The 18,878-nt window shown below is 23.9% G+C and overlaps 1 protein-coding gene across 1 annotated transcript; it reads right to left on the minus strand.

Annotated features, from left to right (window-relative positions):
* Positions 1–9,268: 9,268 nt before the first annotated feature.
* Positions 9,269–17,422, minus strand: LOC145836890 (uncharacterized). The gene is made up of 10 exons (XM_082944663.1): positions 17,249–17,422; positions 15,068–15,535; positions 13,079–13,230; positions 12,682–12,885; positions 11,858–11,972; positions 11,437–11,516; positions 10,988–11,092; positions 10,775–10,910; positions 10,370–10,565; positions 9,269–9,525 (listed from the first exon to the last, which is right to left on the minus strand). The coding sequence occupies exons 1-10, from the start codon at positions 17,289–17,291 to the stop codon at positions 9,336–9,338; spliced, it is 1,689 nt and encodes a 562-aa protein (XP_082800789.1). The 5' UTR covers positions 17,292–17,422; the 3' UTR covers positions 9,269–9,335.
* Positions 17,423–18,878: the final 1,456 nt, after the last annotated feature.

The following is an 18,878-nucleotide window of genomic DNA, read 5'->3' on the forward strand; positions in this document are numbered from 1 at the left end:
AAATAAATTAAAAGAAGATTTTTCACTATTTTCTATCTCTATTTAGCTGGTTATCTATTTTATATTGCAAAAAATAGTTATTTTTAGATTTTGCTTTAATTTATTTATATTATCTATTTGCTTCTATTCTATAGATAATTTAGAATTTAATAAAGTTGAATTAAATAAAAGTTATCTAAAGTTTTTGATCAGTGTATATAATCATTTTTAATTTTTTAACAGATCCTTTGAAGAGTGAAACATTTTTTAGGACAAGTGAAAACTCTACAGTACTTCTTCAGCATTTCCGGGTAAGGTTTTATTTAGTTTTGAGGAGAATATAATATAAAAGGTTACTGTAGATCATATTTTGAAAAATTGAATGTTTAATTAGTCAAACTTAGTTTTTTCTAATTATTGTACATTAATCAAATTAGATTTAACATACTAAGTTTTTAAAAAGAGCTTATGAAGATTAAACTGTTTTGAGATCATTAAAGTTACAAATTTTCTAAAAATCAAGTTGGTGTTTTAAATAAGTTGTAAACTAAAAGTTAACAAGATACTGAAATTCACCTCCATTTTTAAATCAAACTCTAAATTGATAAATATTTTTCATTTAACAAATGTTTTTACACGGTTTATACAACACATGATAATGTTACTAATCTCTATTAAACATAACTATAACAAACTCTTCATTAATTTGTTTAAGTATCTTTTCACAATTATGACTAAATTTAAATATATTAGTACTTATAATATGAAAATTATTTTTTGTATGGTTTGTGGAACACATGATAACGTTACTAAATTTAGTCGTAGCTAGATACAACTTGTTTACCAATAAGCTATCTTGTTGCAATACAATTTGTAATTTATTCAAATCAAGTTTGACCACCCTTTTGTATGATATTTGAGTTTTGAATGAACAAAAAAAACTTTTCAGAATTTAACGTGAAACCTTGCTGTAAACCAATAGAATTTTTATTGATCAGGGTTGCCACCTTACCTGGAAAACTGGAAAAACCTTGAAAAACCTGGAATTCGACAATTTAGGCAAAAATAACCTGGAAAAAACTTGAATTTCAGAAATTTTGGAAAAAAAAACTGGAACAACCTGGAATTTTTAATAATTTCAATTTGACACAAACTATCATATAAACAAGATTTTTTTGTCATCATCAAACATTTTTTTTATTAAAAAACACATTTAATGTAACTTTACAGCATCTTATAAATGTTTTTGTACTATTTAACACAGTTTCTTTTATAGAAATTAATTTAAAACTAAAAATAGACCCAAAAATGTTAACTTTTAAGAACCTAAAAGAAACTTGGAAAACCTGGAAGAAATTTTGAAAAAACGAGTGGCAACCCTGTATTGATGTACAAAAATCTTTTTTATAATAAAACTTTAACTCTATAAATATCTAATAAAATTTAAGCAAACATAAAACTATTATTATTATTACTATTGAAAGTTTATTGTCATCATAATAATAATAATTTTATGTTTGCTTGAATTTTATTAGATACTTATAAATTATTAAAACATAAAATTATAACAGAATAAATTTTTTTTCACTTCAACTATGTTAAATTACTTGTTTTTTATTGATTTAAAAATATTAAAATACTTGTTTTTAAGATTTTAAACCCAGGATGAATCATTACAGTATACGGTCACCCAGGACAGTTTTTCAGTCAAAGAGTGGCTTTAGTTAAATGTTAGTTGTAATTTTTTACTGTGTGAAAAAAATAATTTTAATAAGTTTTGATTAGGTTGAATCACAACCTTTTAATATTTCCATAAGAAAAAAAAACACACTCTTTCTTTAATAAGTTTTTCTTATAATAGTTGCTATTATTATTTCTTTTATAAAAAATTTACTAAGAATATGCAAGTTTGGCCAGCAGTGCTCTTTTAGGTTAAAAACTTTCTAATAAATAATTTAAAAAAATTAAATATTGTATTATTATTATTTGTGTGTAATTAAATTACTAACTTTTTTCTATCTCTATTTAGCTGGCTATCTAATTTATATTGCAAAAAAAAATAGTTTTTAGGTTTTGCTTATAATTTGTATATTTTATTTATTTGGTTCAGCAAAACTTACATATTCTATAGATTATTAGAAATATTGAAGTTGAATTTAATAAAAGTTATCTAGATTTTTTTATCAGTATATATAATCATTTTAAATTTTTTAACAAATCCTTTGAAGGGAGAAACCTTTTTTTTTGGACAAGTTAAAAATCTACAGTACTTCTTCAGCATTTCCGGGTAAGACTTTATTTAGTTTTGAGGGGCATATAATATAAAAGGTTACTGTAGATCATATTATGAAAAATTGAATGTTTAAGTAGTCAAACTTAGTTTTTTCTAATTATTATACATTAATCAAATTAGATTTAACATACTAAGTTTTTAAAAAAGATTATGAAGATTAAACTGTTTTTAGATCAATAAAAAAACAATATTTTGAAAATCAAGTTGGTATTTTAAATAAGTTATAAACTAAAAGTATACAAGATACTGAAATTCACCTCCTTTATTTTTCAATCAATCTTTAAATTAATAAATATTTTTGAATTAACAAGTATTTTTATATGGTTTATACAACAGATGATAATGTACTTTACGTATTTGTAGCTAGATACAACTTGTTTACCAATAAGCTATCCTGTTACAAAACAATTTATTATTCATTCAAATCAAGTTTAACCACCCTTTTGTATGAATTTTGAGCTTTGAATAAACAAAAAAAAAATTCAGAATTTAACACATCATGAAGAGTTCATCCATTTGATGTGACAACCGTGCCAACTGTCTGATGTCCACAACAGTAAGGTGACAAAACTCCAGCAGCGACAAAAAAGGTGATGACAAAATTGCAGCAGTGACGAACAAAGCGATGACATTAATCCAGGAGTGACAAACAAAGTGATGGCCAAAACTACAGCATTGTTTTGTACGTATTTTTTAATGTTTACAGCAAGAGGCTTTGTTTAAATATCATTTCATTAACATCCTTAAAGTAAATGCTGATAAAATAAATGATAAATTAATTGTAAACGCAAAAATTAAACTATTTTTTGTTTTATGCCCTTTAAACTAAGTTGGTAAGTTTGTGAGCAAGTTTTACTTATAGATTTTGAAGTCATCATTTGTCACTAATGTTTTTTCTCAATGATTTTATTTTGTATTGCTTTTATAACTTAAAAAAAAGTAACATTTGAACTACTATGTATATACATATAGATATTTAAAAATAAATAAATTAAAAAAACGGTTATAAAAATATACTTTTAACATAGTTTACATAAATACTGTTGTGAGACTATTGTTTATGATATTTTATTTTAACATCTAACTTATATACTAATCACAGAATTTTTTAAATGCTACAGTGCTATTGGCATTAGTTTATTTTTAAATAAGAAATTCTTAAAATTATTACTAGTTTAATCTTGATCAGATATTCAGATTTTTATTTTCAGTTAACAATTTTTAAAGGTATTCAATACTTTTATTAAAATTAGTATATCACGATTGTCAAAAAACCTTGAATTTAAAAAATGCCTGGAAAACCTTAAATTTTGAACAAAAATCTCTAAAAAACCTAGAAAACTTGGAATTTTAATCTTAAACAAAAGTACTGTATCCAATCCTCAAAACGTAAAATGAATAATAGTTAAGTTCAAGCAACTCTTTTGTAAAATGTGCTGGACTTTTTTAAATATATATGGTATGTTTTGAAACTTCTCATTACTGAAAATCAAAGATTTATGTTGTCTTTTTTTTTACATTAAAGCATTAACGAGCGTAGACTTAGCTTCAGAGCGTTTTTTAGGAATTTTATAAAAATGTCGAAACTTAAGACCCAATTATGTCCTTATCTTAAAAGCTAATTAAAAGCTTTTTTTTTTATTCTAGAGAACGGTCCTTTGTCTTTAATTTTAAAAAATCCATTGAATTGGGGTTTCAATTTTTGAATGGGGCTCCTTTAAAAATTTTGTGTTTTTTTATAGTTTTTTATTTATACAACTTTTTCTTAAAAAATAGTTTTTTTTAAACATACTTCTTAAATTGAGTTTAATGATGTTATAAATTTATTTTCAATATTTTTTTTATGCCCTAAGCCTGAATAAACTTTTCAGAAAAAATCCAATTTTTCACGGTTTTCTTTTTTTTCAGATATTCAACCTTTTATGCAAAAATAAAATATTTTTTAATAATTTTTATTTTAACAGACTTGTATAGTTATGTTTTATGATGTTGTGATATTTTTCCCAGTTTATTATTGCTCTTAAAATATATGACCTATACAAGTTTTACCTAAACTCTTAGCACTTGAGAAAGAAATTCCTCAAACAGCGTTGCTAAGAATTCAGGTAAACCTTGTATGGGTCATATATTTTAAAAGCAATAATAATCTGGGAAAAAATATCACAACATCATAAAACATAACTATACAAGTCAGTTGAAATAAAAATTACTTAAAAATATTCAATAATTTGATTGTACTTAATACTTAACATATGAATTATAGTAGTAAAAAATGTTAATAGATTTACCTTCGTAGTACACAATGTAAGCAAATAAGATTATTTCTGTAGCTTTGTTGCAAGAATGTAATGTAATTAAATACAGATATGTCAAAAAACCTTAAAACCTGGAAAAATCTGTAATTTGACAATTTAGGCTAAAAAACCTGGAGTATTAATCGAAGATCAATAAAAACCTAGAACTTCAAACAGTTTTTATATGTAAAGTAAAAAAAAATTAATTTGGCATAAAAATTCTATCAAAATGATTTTTTTGGCTTCGTTGATTTTTTTAATTTAAAGCATATTTGAAGTAGTTTGTCAATGTTGTTATAGTATTTAAGACAGTTTTGTACTTTAAACTTAATCTTATACTAAAAATGACCCAAAAACATGTTCTTTAAAAAACCTGGAAGAAATTCAGAAAACCTGGAAGAAATTTTTCAAAAACCTTTGGCAATTTTGTTTATAACTTGATTTTGAAGTTGATAAAGTATTGATATGATAATAATGATACTTGATTAGTGTTTTATATCTCAGACCTTAGAATGCAAACTGGATTGCCACAAAGTTCTTGAGTTTTCGAAGTTTTATTTAATAGTACAATTATTAATTTTATATTTACATTGATTTATTTTAAATTAAGTAGCAATAACAAGGCCAAATTATGGTATTCGAAATACAAATACATTTTTTTGAGTTTAAATTGCTAAACACCGTTTGATTTTAAGAGTATTAAGTGTGAACAACTTTGATATATTTACAAGTTAATGTTTTTATTTAAAATTTAAGCAGAATATTTATTTTTCTCAAAGATTAAAAAATAAACTCACCTTCTAGGTTATTCAAGTTCAATATTTCAAAGTAAAACCAAATTTAATATGTTTTTCTTTGAAAATTGTGTTGTCAATATTCCGAAAACTTTAAATGTTTATTTGTTTTACAAAGACAGTAATTAGTTAGTAGGAATGTTGTTATTGTGAAAAAACTCCTCTTTTATAAAATGTTTTTAATGTTGGTCTAAAATGTTTTTAACTTCTTTGCATAATGAAAATTTTAGCATATCTACAAGTATATAATTAAAGTTTTAGACTTAAAACTAAAAAATGTTTGGTAAAGATTAGTTTTTTACAAAACCCCTTTTATTTTTTTTAATAAACTCTTCACAGTACTAACTACGTGCCAAAACTATTATTGGAGAACAAGTTTCAGCAATTGTTTATCTTTAAAATTAGTTGTACCCTTTTAACAATCGTTTAACTAAAAAATGCTATTTTTAAATATTAAAATACCTTCAATTTATTTTTTTGATTTAGTTTTTTTATAATGTTGTTCCATCAAATGCAAGTTTTCGCAAACTCATTTTCATAAAAGCCCAATTTAGCTAAATATTGTTCAAAGAATTTCCTTTTTATCACATATCGCCCCTTGACTAGTTAGTTATGGGTTTTACTTTAAGTTTTTTCACCATTTTTTGCCTCATTGTAGCTAAAATTGTCTGAAAGGGTCGATATTGCCCACTTTGGAAAACCCTGATCTATACCTGTTAACTTTTATGCTGGTTTTTACTTTAAACTATGGTAGATTTGTAAACTTTTATTTTTTTAAAGCATTGAATTTTACTATTAAAAAAGTCTGTAGAATTGGTGAAGCAATTTGAGGCAATTTTGTCTTATAAAGATGTTTGATAACAATAAATTTTTTAAATTGCAGCTAAGCTTACTTATTTTTATAGATTAATAATGTTTTAAATGTTGAAACAAAAGCTTCTTGCTGTAAACTATTGTTATTGGTTTATTTTTCGTTTTATTTTGGTGCATTTCTTCGTTTGTGTATTTTTTCCACCATAGTAGTAAGTTGGCCACGTTTCTTAACATTATTTAACTATTTTAAATTTAAGTCCCATTACTAGTTTATAAAAATTTTTCAAATTCAGGCATCTGTAAAATAGAAACTGATATTGCACATAAAATAAGAGTCTAGGCATAGTTTATAAACTATTTTAAACCTCAATTTGCATAGAAAAGTTGTGATAAAAACATGTGTCATTGTTCTATTAACTTTTGTACATCTTATGATCAAAGCACTTTTATAACTACACATAGTTTTTCGCTAATAAGCTTTAGATAAAAACTTGTACTTGTGATTCGATATCCTTAAGCTGGGAACCTAGACTTAAAAATGAGTCTGAGCTTAAAAATAATATAAGTCAACATAAAAAGATTTTTTTTGATAAATATTAAATTATTAGTTCTATATATTTTCTACTAACTTTGTTATGTTTAGGATGGTGGGTTAGGAACAAGGTAATAAGCAGAAAAAAATTTAAAAAAAATAGCTGATTAAGCATTTTTTTCCATTAGCTCTGACTGAATTTCAAGTTAACTTTTCAATTTGTGTATTTAAAAGGGTTTGAAAATGCGGAAAGATGTCTTTAAATCACATTTGTTTATCCACCCTTACTATTTGTACAGTATGCTTGCAATAACTTAACTTTTAAAATGTTGTTGCTTTCTCCGCTAAAATATGTAAGTTTTATCGTTTGAAGCCTTTGATATCATCATTAGTTTTAAAATAATGTTCATTAAAATTTCCCTCGTTAAGCAAGTTAGTGTGAGAAGTGATAGTTAATTGCCTGCATAATAAAAGAAGTTTTTTCTGGTCAAAGTTATATGAAACAAAGTATACTAGCATGCTTTCCCACAATTGAAACGTTTTTTTTTTCGAGCTGACTGCAATGTGTCACAAATTTATTATTTAATTGTATGGTTGATTTGTGCAAAAACTTTGGCAACCGTCATGTCCTTATAATAAGAAGCAAGCTAGGTATTCATGAGCAAACGCATCAACATGTAGGCCATAGTTTTTCTTAAGCACTCCACAAAATTGTCAAGATTTCGAAAAAAGTTTGACCCCCAAACAATTTTTAGCAGTCAATCATAGGTGTCCGATTGTATAGTTAAGGTGTTTCCTCTGCTCTTTTTCTGATTCAGCCAAAATTTTTTAGCTTTTCTTTAATTTATACCGTTGTCCCTAAACCCACCTTACCTTAACGTATTAGTTAAATTTAAGAAGTCGAGACTCGAGATCAGACATGGTATAATCAAGATGGCAGTTAAATACAGCTGTTTTAATTGTAAACACGCGCTTTAAAGCTCTATAGTAAATTGAGGGAAATTTGGAGAAATAAAAGAAACTAAAGTGAAAAGTGAGTGGTACGCTGGAGCGCGCTCGAGTTATTCTCTTCATTTAAGAACTTTACAAATAGACGCAAAGTTTTAGCGCAAAAGTGAGAGAGCTAGAAGAAAAAAGAATTTTATAAGCCAAAATCGTACGCTTGAGTAATTCACTTAATTTTAAAACTTTAATAATGCATGTTAATTTTTTAAGTTTTAACTAACTTTCACGTCTTGTCTTATATTTCTTAAAGTCAAAATTTTTTTTTGTTCCTGCAAAAATTTTATTAAAGTGAAAAACTACATAAGTGTTTAATTTACAATTTACTTACTTATTTTAACATTTTTTTTCTTATGAAAATTTTTAACAAAAATTTATTTGTTTATATACCTTAAATTTTTATTAAATGTACAAAAATAATGTCAGTTTAACTGGTTTGTTAAAGATTTAAGCTGAATTTACTTTTTTAAACTAAATTAAAAAAATTTTCTGCTATAAGTTTTATAACAATCTTATTATACTAAAGCTTTTGCAGTAAGAATATTCGCAGCTAAAAATGTTAACTTAGTGAAAAGAAATTTTATTAGATAATAATGACTATGATATAAAGCAAAGACTGAAATTGTACATTTAAAGGAATTCATGTTAAACTACTTTAATTTGTTTCATAAAAAAAAACTTTATTTAAGAGAAAAAAAATCTAAAAGGTTACTAGTATTACTTATTTCATTTATCTTTAAGTTTTAAACCATTTTCAATGTTTAATTTGTAAGTATAGTTAAATAAAAAGTAATTTATTTTTGTAAGTTGCTTATGTACTTCTAGGTTTATTCATTTAATTCAAGTTTCAAAGTTTGTGAAAAAATAAAAACTAGGATATATTGTAATTAAAAAAATTATACAAACCTTCGACACTACAAAATATTATACTAATACAAGCTATATACTCTACATACTTTTTTGATATATATATAAAGAGCTTGGATTAATTTTATATGTTTATTAATAAAAGAACAAGTGCATAACATAAGGGCAGTTTACAGCACTATGACTTAAACTAATTTGTATTGCAATAACTAGCAGTTATGGCAATTAAAAAAAATCTATATTGGTAAATAAAGAAAATTGTTTAAAAAAAAAGCTGAATTGAAGTAAAAATGTTTTGTTTAAAAACCTAAAATTTTAAATAAAAATTTTAAAAAATACAAAAGTTAATACGGAAATTTAAAATAACAATTTTAAGTATTAAAAAATACTTAATAAAAACTAAGAAAATGAGAAATTTTAAAGTTTGTTAGGCAAAAGAAATTTAGCATAATACTCATATGATAAAAAATTAGCGCGATTAACGGTTGGATTATTATTGAACTTATTATTGTTACTACAAAAAATGTAAAAAAGTACAAATAGTCTAAGAAATTTTAGCAATTAATGTACAAAACTTTGTAAATAAACAAATTTGAAATTTTTGAATAAAATACAGTCACAACAAATTTAAACAGTAGAATGCTTTAAAAGTCACTCAAGTAAAAGTGTTTTTAAAATAGTGAATTGACTTTAAATGAAAAGCATTTTTTTTTTTTTTTTAAATTAACTGCTTTTTAACACGCAAAAATTTTGTTGAAATTTTATATTACATTGTTTGCTGCAAACACTGTCAAATTTGAAGGTTTAAATTTGCTGTACTCTTCGTTTGTCAAGATTTCATTGACATCTTGGCTTCTTGGTTTGTACAAACTAGACTTACCAACTTCTTCTATCAATGTATCTGAAAGTGGAAATTTGTCACAGCATAACTCCATTCTTTTGCAGGTTGATCTGAGAAAAATAGAATTTATTATAATTTTGGGTAATAATTGGCTTAAGAATGTAAAAAGTAATTGTAGGAATTTTTTATTACTAATGTTTGAATTGAACCTTTGAATGAAAAAGAGTAATTTATAAACCATACATTGAGTTATAATTTTGTACTTTACCAATATTATATTTATGATAAAAATATTCAACAAACAGATTAACACTATACTTTACTTTATCTAAAAAGACAACAACCTATATAATATTTAAATAATAAGCAAACGCCAAGCTTTTTAACCTTGTACAAATAGTTTTAATTAGAATAAAAAATTTAAAAAACTACTTAAACTAAAATTTGTTAAAAAAGTTCTAGTAACTTTTACTAGTGATATATATTATTGAATTTTACTGATAATATACCGATAAATTTAGCAAAAAAATGTTTCAATTCTTATTATGCATTTATTCTTCCCTTATATTTAAAATAAAAGAAAAAAAATTATACAAAACAAATCGTTGTAATACAAAATATTAATTTAATTGGATTACATTAAAAAAAACAAGTTATTAATAGGGCCTTTATGTCTCCTATAATAAAATATGTTTTTTAAAAGTAAAAATCAAAATGATAAGGTTTGTTGAATAATAACAAAACAAAATTCAAAAATTTCTTGTTTCAAGGATCCGGGTACACAAAAAGACCTCTCGGTCATCGAGTTGCATACCCAACTTTAACTAAAATTAAATAATCTAAATAATGATTAAAAACTTTACAGTTTAAATTACACATTAAAATTTCATTTCTATGAAATAAATAGGTTAAAATAAAAAGACATAAATCCAAATACATTAAATTTTTACTTACCTAATAATCATTAAGGAGTTTAACAAAATATGGCCCATATTAGATTGTCTATTGTTTTTCGAAATATTCATCAAGGAAAAGTCTCGCTCGATTTGCGCGTTACTAAAAGGTATCGTTTGTAGTTTCATCATTAACTCCTTAAGTTCTTGGTATTCAACGCGAACACTGCTCCAAAAGTTAACGTTTGTTGATTTATCTGTTAAGAATAAACTGATAACTTTTTATGTACATAATCAATTGTAAGTGTACTCTTACAATAATAAATCATGTTTTTATTTTATCAGAACTTAGTTTTCGGTAGATTTACAATGTTTACTAAATTACAAAACTTGTTTAACATTAACAATGAAAATTTTAATTTATATTTAAGTAGTAGGTTACTATTTTTATTATCCTTTAGCTAACCGATACTTGTTTGATGACGTCCATGCAAACTTTTGTATTGAAGTGAAATAGTATCTCTGTGGTTTCCTTCAAACAATTTTTTAATTTTAGGATGTTCTAAAAACTTCTCAATATCCGGCATCCGTCTATTTAAGGCCTTTAAAAAATTATAAGTTTTAATGATATTTAAATAAGTTATTTTATTTTTTGAAGATATATTTAATACCAACTAACATCGTTTACAACTTCATACTGAGCCATAAATTCAAGATTTTGCAGCATTCTTTTTTCCAATTCAATTATAAACACTACAACAAAACTTTGAAAAATATTTTTTACCTGTATTAAAACAATTAATTAAAAAAATGTTGGAATTATAGGAAAATTAGTTACAGATTAGAACCGTAGCGTGTCATTAACAGAAATTTTTTCACGTGTAATACACAACATTAAGTAAATACTTAAGTAAAGTATGAGAATTTACTGAAAAAAAAAAACGATTATGTAAAAAAAAAACACAGTTATTATAATAACTTGTATTTTGACTTAAAATTTTTTCAAGTAAAGTAAAAACAATTTCAGAAATTATTCTCATTAAACAAATCCTATTTAAAAAAAATCAATTAAGTTTAGTTGTTAATAAACCCAATTGACTAAACAACGTGAATTTTAATTAGTTTAACCTCTGCCTTCTTACTAATGGATAAATTTGCATAAACTTCGTTTACTTCTACATGAAAGATAGGTTCTTCCAAAAGGTTAGCTACAAAAAAAATGTAAATTTTAGTAACTACAACTTAATTTATATAGTAAAATAATAATTTAACAATTAATTTATTTAAAAAATAAAATATTGATAATAATTACTTATATCGTTTACTCTGTATAAAATCCAATCTAAATTTGAATCTACTAAACCTTTAACAAAATGTTAGTAATGTTTTGTTATAAGAACGTTATTGTACGTTTGTTTGCGTTACTAATTAAAAAATAATGTTTATTTACGCCAAAATGTTGTAGATATAAAATCAAACGAAACTTTATTATTAATAGCCTAAAATTAAAAATTATTCTTAGTTGCCTTGTGATCTAAATTAAGCTTACTTGAATTTGGTTGGTAAATGAGGTCTTTTAGATGCTGTATAAGTTTTGTTATTGCTAATCCAAACTTAAAAGGTTCTACTTTACTTTTTTGTAGAAGAATATTAACAGAATTTACCTGATGAATAAAAATAATTAATTATTACACTGTAAAAATTTAGTCTTGCTTTACATTTAATACTTACAGCTAAACTTGGCATGACTACAAAATAAGTAATTAAAAATAAACATTTAAAATCAAATTAGAATGATTGAAATTAGTTATGTTATAGTGCTTAGGGTGTTAATTCATTATTAAGCAGATAATAGGTCTTAGAAACTAACTTTCTCTAAAATTTTGCCCATAAATTTAAAAAAAAAATTTAATCTATTGCTATTTAGCATTTTTCGAATACTTTCAGCATGTTAATCGTTTCTTCTTCTTTCTGGCTAATATACAAACAAATGTTATAGGTAAGAATAAAAATTTCGATAACAAACATCATTATAGTTAATAAACACTAATACTTATAAAACAAGGCTCATTAACAAAGAAAGTTTTGTTTAAAAAAATATATATTCTTATTAAATCTATGTTAATTAATTTGTGCTTTTAAACATTTATTATATATCTTCTGATTATATATTTGATTTAATAAAATGTTACCTTAGTAAACATATGATTACTAAGTTTCAGGGCAGATTGAATTTTAAATTTATAGATATTTGTAAAAATATAATTGTAAAAATGCTAAATGATTTAAAACAGGATTGTTTTAAGTTTTATACTAATAATTTTTCTAATTATTAAAGCGTCTTGAAGTTTATAGTAATAGTTTAATACCTACTTCATTAAAAAAAGCTTTGAGTACTTCCCAATTCAATAAAATTCTTTCAATGCATGGAAAGTGTGATATCCATCTAGTTTTGCTTAAGGCTTTAAATTTTAACGGAATTTCACCCGTCATACACACACCTAAATTTTCAAAGTCACTTCTTCTTGTGTTAGATAACTTGAAGTAGTTGAACGTTTTCTTAATAAGCTCCTCAACCTTATTTAATTTAAAAGTATACACACTTTTATTCAACAACAATGGTTTTTTTTTAATACAACATATTAAAATATAATAAAATATCATAAATAAATATAAAAAAACAACTTTGTAACTTGAATAAATGCAGCTTACTAAAATTCTCATTCAACAATTGAATTAATAATTTATATAAAATAGTTTTAATACTTACTTCATTAGGTATTGTAGCTTTGGTTGCATTTAAACATGCATTTTGCAAAGCATGATTTGTACAAGATATTGTTATAAGCCTGGGATTATCTTTTTTCAGAATTTGTCCTACTCCATTCTTAACTCCTGTCATGGAAGCAGCTCCGTCTGTACCTAAAAATATATTTACAAAGTTAAAAAAAAAAAAAATATTTTTCTTAAATTATAAGACCAGTTTGTGCTTAAATTTATACTTTTCTTAAACAATTGAATAAAATCAAATTAAGTCTATTAATAAAGATAGATCATTGTAAGATATTAAAACTAGTTTATAAAAGTTAGCAAGAATACACAGAGAATAGCTGAAATAAACAAAAATTAACTTACTATTAATATCTAAATTTAAAATTAAAAACACGTTAGTAGTACATATTTAATAAATACATAACTAGAATACAAAAATGAAAAAAACAGTAACAGTTCATATATACTTACATATTGAAACTACATTTTTTAACTGAACATTATACATCTTTAAGACTCTTTTGAATGCGTTAGCAATAGATAACGCTGATTTGTCTCTTCCAAGGTCTTCGAGGTGTAAAAATGTAGATAATGAAGTTTTCTTTATTTTGCTTAGATAACAAATACTAACACCTGTGATTCAAACATAAAGCTTTCTAATTTTTTTTGTTATAAGTTTAATAACTGTAAAATTTTGAATGAAAAGAACTCATAATCTGTATACTTTGGAATAAAAAAAATATAAATGTTTTAAAATTATCTGTTGGTAACTACTACTCATGCTTTTTTAAATAGATATCTAAGAAAGTTAAAAAATACCAAATATAGTCGAACTTTTAAGTACATAAAATCTGTGAAATTGAAGGACTACCACTTTGTTCTAGTTAAACAACTGAAGGTAGTAGAACAAAAGTTTAAGAAAGTATAGCTTTAATTGTAATTACAACCGCTGTATATAAAAGGAAAACTGTTATAATTATTTGAACATAAACTGCTTCCGGTTAACCACTCGGTATTTTTAAAATTTTTTCCAGGTTTTCTAAATTTCTTCCAAGTTTTTAAAATTACACATATTAAGGTCTGTTTAAAGTTAATAGTTAAGTTTAATGTTAAAACTGTATTAAAGAGTATAAAAACATGGAAAAGGTACACTAAAGCTGCTTTATAAATGGTTCATTAATAAAAAAAAATTGATGATGACAAAAAACTTTGAAAAATAGGGTATAATTTTCTATTCAAATCCAAATTTTATTACTATACAAGTAAAAATTATTGAAAATATCAGGTTTTTCAACGTCTTTTAAAGATTTATGTACAAAATTCCAGGTATTTTTATGCCTAAAATTTTAACTCCATGTTTTTCCTGGTTTCTAGGTGAAGTGGCAACCCTGCTCGTTAAAGCAACAAATTGCTAATTTATTCATTATTTTCTTTATTAATTAAAATTTTTGCTGTTTAATAAATATTATAATAATTAGATCATTCTCCTTATTAGAAAAATAAAATCAACAATATTTTGACATATTTCTTAAACTATTAAATAAAAGTCAACACAAAAATCAAATATATGTTAGAAATGAAACTGACTTAGTTTACTAGAACGAGTTTACTGTATAATTATTAAAAAAAATCATAGTAATTCTAACTTTAATTTTATGTAAATTTTAATTTATTAACCTATTAAATTCTGTAAAATAAAAACTTTTTCCTTTAACTGTCATTAAACCTACTTACATCTGAGTAATCTAAAAATGTCCAACTCATTGCATAACAAAATATTTTCTTTTACAGCTAACGTGTTACAAGAATTAATCTATATTAAAAAAATAAAACAAAGAACAATGTGTTTAAAGCTTATTTCATGTTTGAAATTTAAATTTAATAAGCTTTTAGTATTAAAATATTTTTATATTCAACAGAATGTATGTAAATAAATAACAAATTTAAACTTAATTAAATTAACAAAGCTTAAAAGTTATTTTCTTACCTAGAAAACTTTGTCCAGCAGTATCTGTACTCTCATCCAGATAGAAATAACAATGCTTCACCATAAAATCAGTTATGATTAGTCTTCTGCAAATTGGTGCGAGAGTATTGCACAGAATCATTTTTGCTTTCCTCCTTTTAAGCGTTGCTGATTCGTGAGCTGTCCCAAGTGTCTTCATGACATCTATCTGGTGTTCGCCTGCTAGCAAGTTCCCGTGAAGAGCTTGTTGCAATGCTAACCGGACTTCTGTCTGGCGTACGTTTTCTTTAAGGAAATTGTTGAATTGCTGTTTAAAAGATTTTTCCATCCTAAACTGATTTATTGAGTTGTGGTTATTTGTGACTGGAGATGCGCGTTTATGTCGGTCAGAATAAGAATGAACTTTTAAGTTGCTCTTTTTTGCTTGTAGTTCTACATTGCACCACTTGCAAAAAGCTTTAGTTTCACAATTTGTTGGAGCAATCCAATCTAATAAGTAAAACAGCATTACACATAGTTGACCTAACAGATATAACTAATAAAACATGAAACACTATTTATATTTGTTTATAAATAAGTTGTGTATCTAATATTTATTTTATTAATAAGTGAACAATTGAGATTTTAATGATTTAACAAAAACGTTTCACAATAAACTAAACAGTTTAATAGATGTAATAGTGTTGCCTTGTATTTTCAAATTTTTTTCAAAGTATTCCAAAATTCTTACAGAATTTTAAAAGTTCACAATTTTAATCTTTATTTGGTCGAAAATTAGGTTCAAAGTAAGATACTGTGTTAAACAGTATGACAACATTAAAAAGATACTTTAAACTTACAATAAATGTGTTGGTAGATAAAAAATTTTTAGATGAAGAAAAAAAATATTATTTATATTATAAATTTTTGTGTCAAATCGAAAATTTAACTACTGACAATGCTTAAAATGTTAAAATTTCCAGGTTTTTTTTTAATTTGAAGTTTTTCCGATTTTTTTTTAAAAATACAAACATTCCTGGTTTTTTTTTTGGGTTAATTTGACAAATTATAGGCTTCCAGGTAAAGTGGCTAGCCTGATGTAAGCATCACAGTTCAACTTGAGCTAATTAAGTATGTATTTACTTTTAAAACGTGCTTTTTAAAGTTTTGTTTCACTACAAGATCAATAAATAACAATTTTTTTTTAATTTATTTATTCTCAATTAATAAAAGCTTTAGTTAAATCTATCTTATAAATCTAAGCTTACAAATGGGATAATAAATTTGCTTATAATAAAATTGTTATTTATATCACAACTTTTATCAAAAATTTATATATAAATTTAATCAATGCAGTGAAATAATTCTTTTTTGAAATAAAAAAAAACTAAGTAGATCTGTCTAGTAATTAAATCAGTCAAAGCTAATCTTCTTAGCATTTATAAAATAGTAAATAAAAATTTTCTTTTTGTAATTGAAAGCAATATACTAAAAAATTTTATAAAGAATTCTTGATATTACCACAAACCATTTGTCAGAAAAATGTTTTTAATATTCAAATAAATGTATTTTATGACAAAAATTAAAATTTTTTTTTTGTTTAACAAACAAAAATCATGATAATTTGTAAGGTGTAAAACCAAAAAATTGTTGTAAATAAATAATTTGCCCATCTCACCGCCTTATGGCCTCTATGAACCATTTTACTTAAATAATAAAATTAGAAATTCAATTTTTGTCTATGAAGCGAACTTTGTTTTATACTAACAAATTTTGGATTTAATTTTATAATAAAATTAACAGTTTAATTTGTGTGTTGTTATTATAAAATGTATTTTAAGTATATTTATTTAAATAAAGTAGTCAAAGGTTAGTACTAAAGTAAAAAAAATGTCATGCTAAAGTATTGTTAATTATTAAATTATTAAAACAAAATGTTAATTTTTAGGTAAAAAGTGAATTGGAATTTTTGACTTTAGATGATAAAATTTTTTGTGTATTATTGAAATAAAATTACAAAAAATACTTTAAAAACTATTTAAAAATTATTTTTTTTCAAAAATTACAATAGAAAAATTAATTTTTTTCAATAAAAACATGAGAACTTTCCTTTATAATATTTAATAAAAAAGCTCAGTATTAAAAAAAAATTGTTGTTGAATTCAAAATTGAAATACTCAAATGTGTATTCTTAAATACTACAAATTGTTAGAGAAAAAAAACCTTTTAACTCATAAACAGATTCCCAAGATTTCTGGTACCTCATCTTTTTAGGTGGTGGAAAATCTAAAGTTGGTAAATCTTCTTGGTCTGGAATTTCATCTAAAATAATTTCAACGGTTGTTACCTACGAAAATGTAACTGCTAAAGTAATGTGTTTAGTGTGTAACTTAATAACTATTTGTAAATCCAAGAAAAAAAAACCGTTAGAGACTTACGTTAACTACTACAGAATAGCATGGTTGCCACAAGTCAAGCTGAGAAATTTTTCCTGACTTTTCGTGACTTTTTCCTGACATTTTACTAAAGTTTTCCTGACTTTTTTCAAGATTTTTCTGACTTTTTACTATAATTTTACTAAAAAAGGCATTGAAAATTAAGTAATTTTGTAAAATTTGAGGAACATTTTGCAATTTTAGTCTGACTTTAAAGAATTTTTAATTAATTTTTCACTAATCGAAGGCTTTGAAATAAAAGGAAATAAATAAATTTGAACTGACAATATCTGAGGTTTTTATAAATTTTTTTCCTGAATTTTTTCTGAATATTTTCAAAAACCCCCCATTTTGACCTGAATTTTCCTGACTTTTGTCATTTTTCTTAGTTTTTCCTGATTTCCTGAATTTTCCTGACTATGTGGCAACCCTGAGAATAGCCACCTGATTTTTATTTAAATTTTTTACATGATTTCAAAAAATCTTCAAAAATACACATTTTAGAGTCTAGCTTTAGTTTAAAGTTAAATTTATTGTAATAAACTGTTTGGAATAGTACAAGGTTGCCACTCATGTTTATAAATTTTTTCTGGTTTTTCAAATCTCTACAAGGCTTTTAAAATTACATGTATTTTGGTTTATTTTCAGTTTAAAGTTATGTCTAATATAAAAAACTGTGTTAAATAATAAAAAAACATTGTATATGTACTATAAAGTTAATTAAAATGTGTATTATAACTAAAAAATTTAAATTGAAATCTTATTTATATGATAGTTTTTTTGTGTCAAGTTAAAATTGTACTACTTAACATGCTGAAATTGTTAAAAACTGAATGTTTTTCTAAGTCTTTGGTTAAAAATTTCTCAAATTCCAGGTTTTTTTTGCCTTAGTTGTTAAGTATCAGGTTTCCAGGTAAAAACAGATTTCCAGGTAAAGTGGCAACCCTGATAGCATAAGCCATTGAAAAATACTTAAGTTTATTGAAATGCGTTTTATGAAAAAAATTTTTTTTTGTTGATAAAAAAAAACTTATTTATATGAAATATTTTTGAATCAAGTTAAATTTTATTACCGAACTATGTAAACTTGTTAAGAATTTCAGGTTTTTTAGGTTTATTGTTAAAAAATGTAGGTTTTTTTTAAATTATATCTAATTTCACCTTTGCTAAGGTTTTAATTGCCTTAATTGTCAAAGTACAGAATTTTTAATTTCTAGGTAAAATAGCAACCCTATAGTTATTATCCACTCTTTAAACAATTTCCTGACTTTTTATTACAATTTTCCTGACTTTTCTAAATCAAATTATCAATTTAAACAAATAATATAATACATATTCAAACTCTTGGAATTAATAAAGCCTTCAATTTTATATTTCAGATTATCAATATTTATAAAATTAGTAGTAAATATTTTACC

Source organism: Thalia democratica, chromosome 5 (genome assembly GCF_965202585.1).
Source record: "Thalia democratica chromosome 5, ktThaDemo2.hap1.1, whole genome shotgun sequence".
Taxonomy (NCBI): domain Eukaryota; kingdom Metazoa; phylum Chordata; class Thaliacea; order Salpida; family Salpidae; genus Thalia; species Thalia democratica.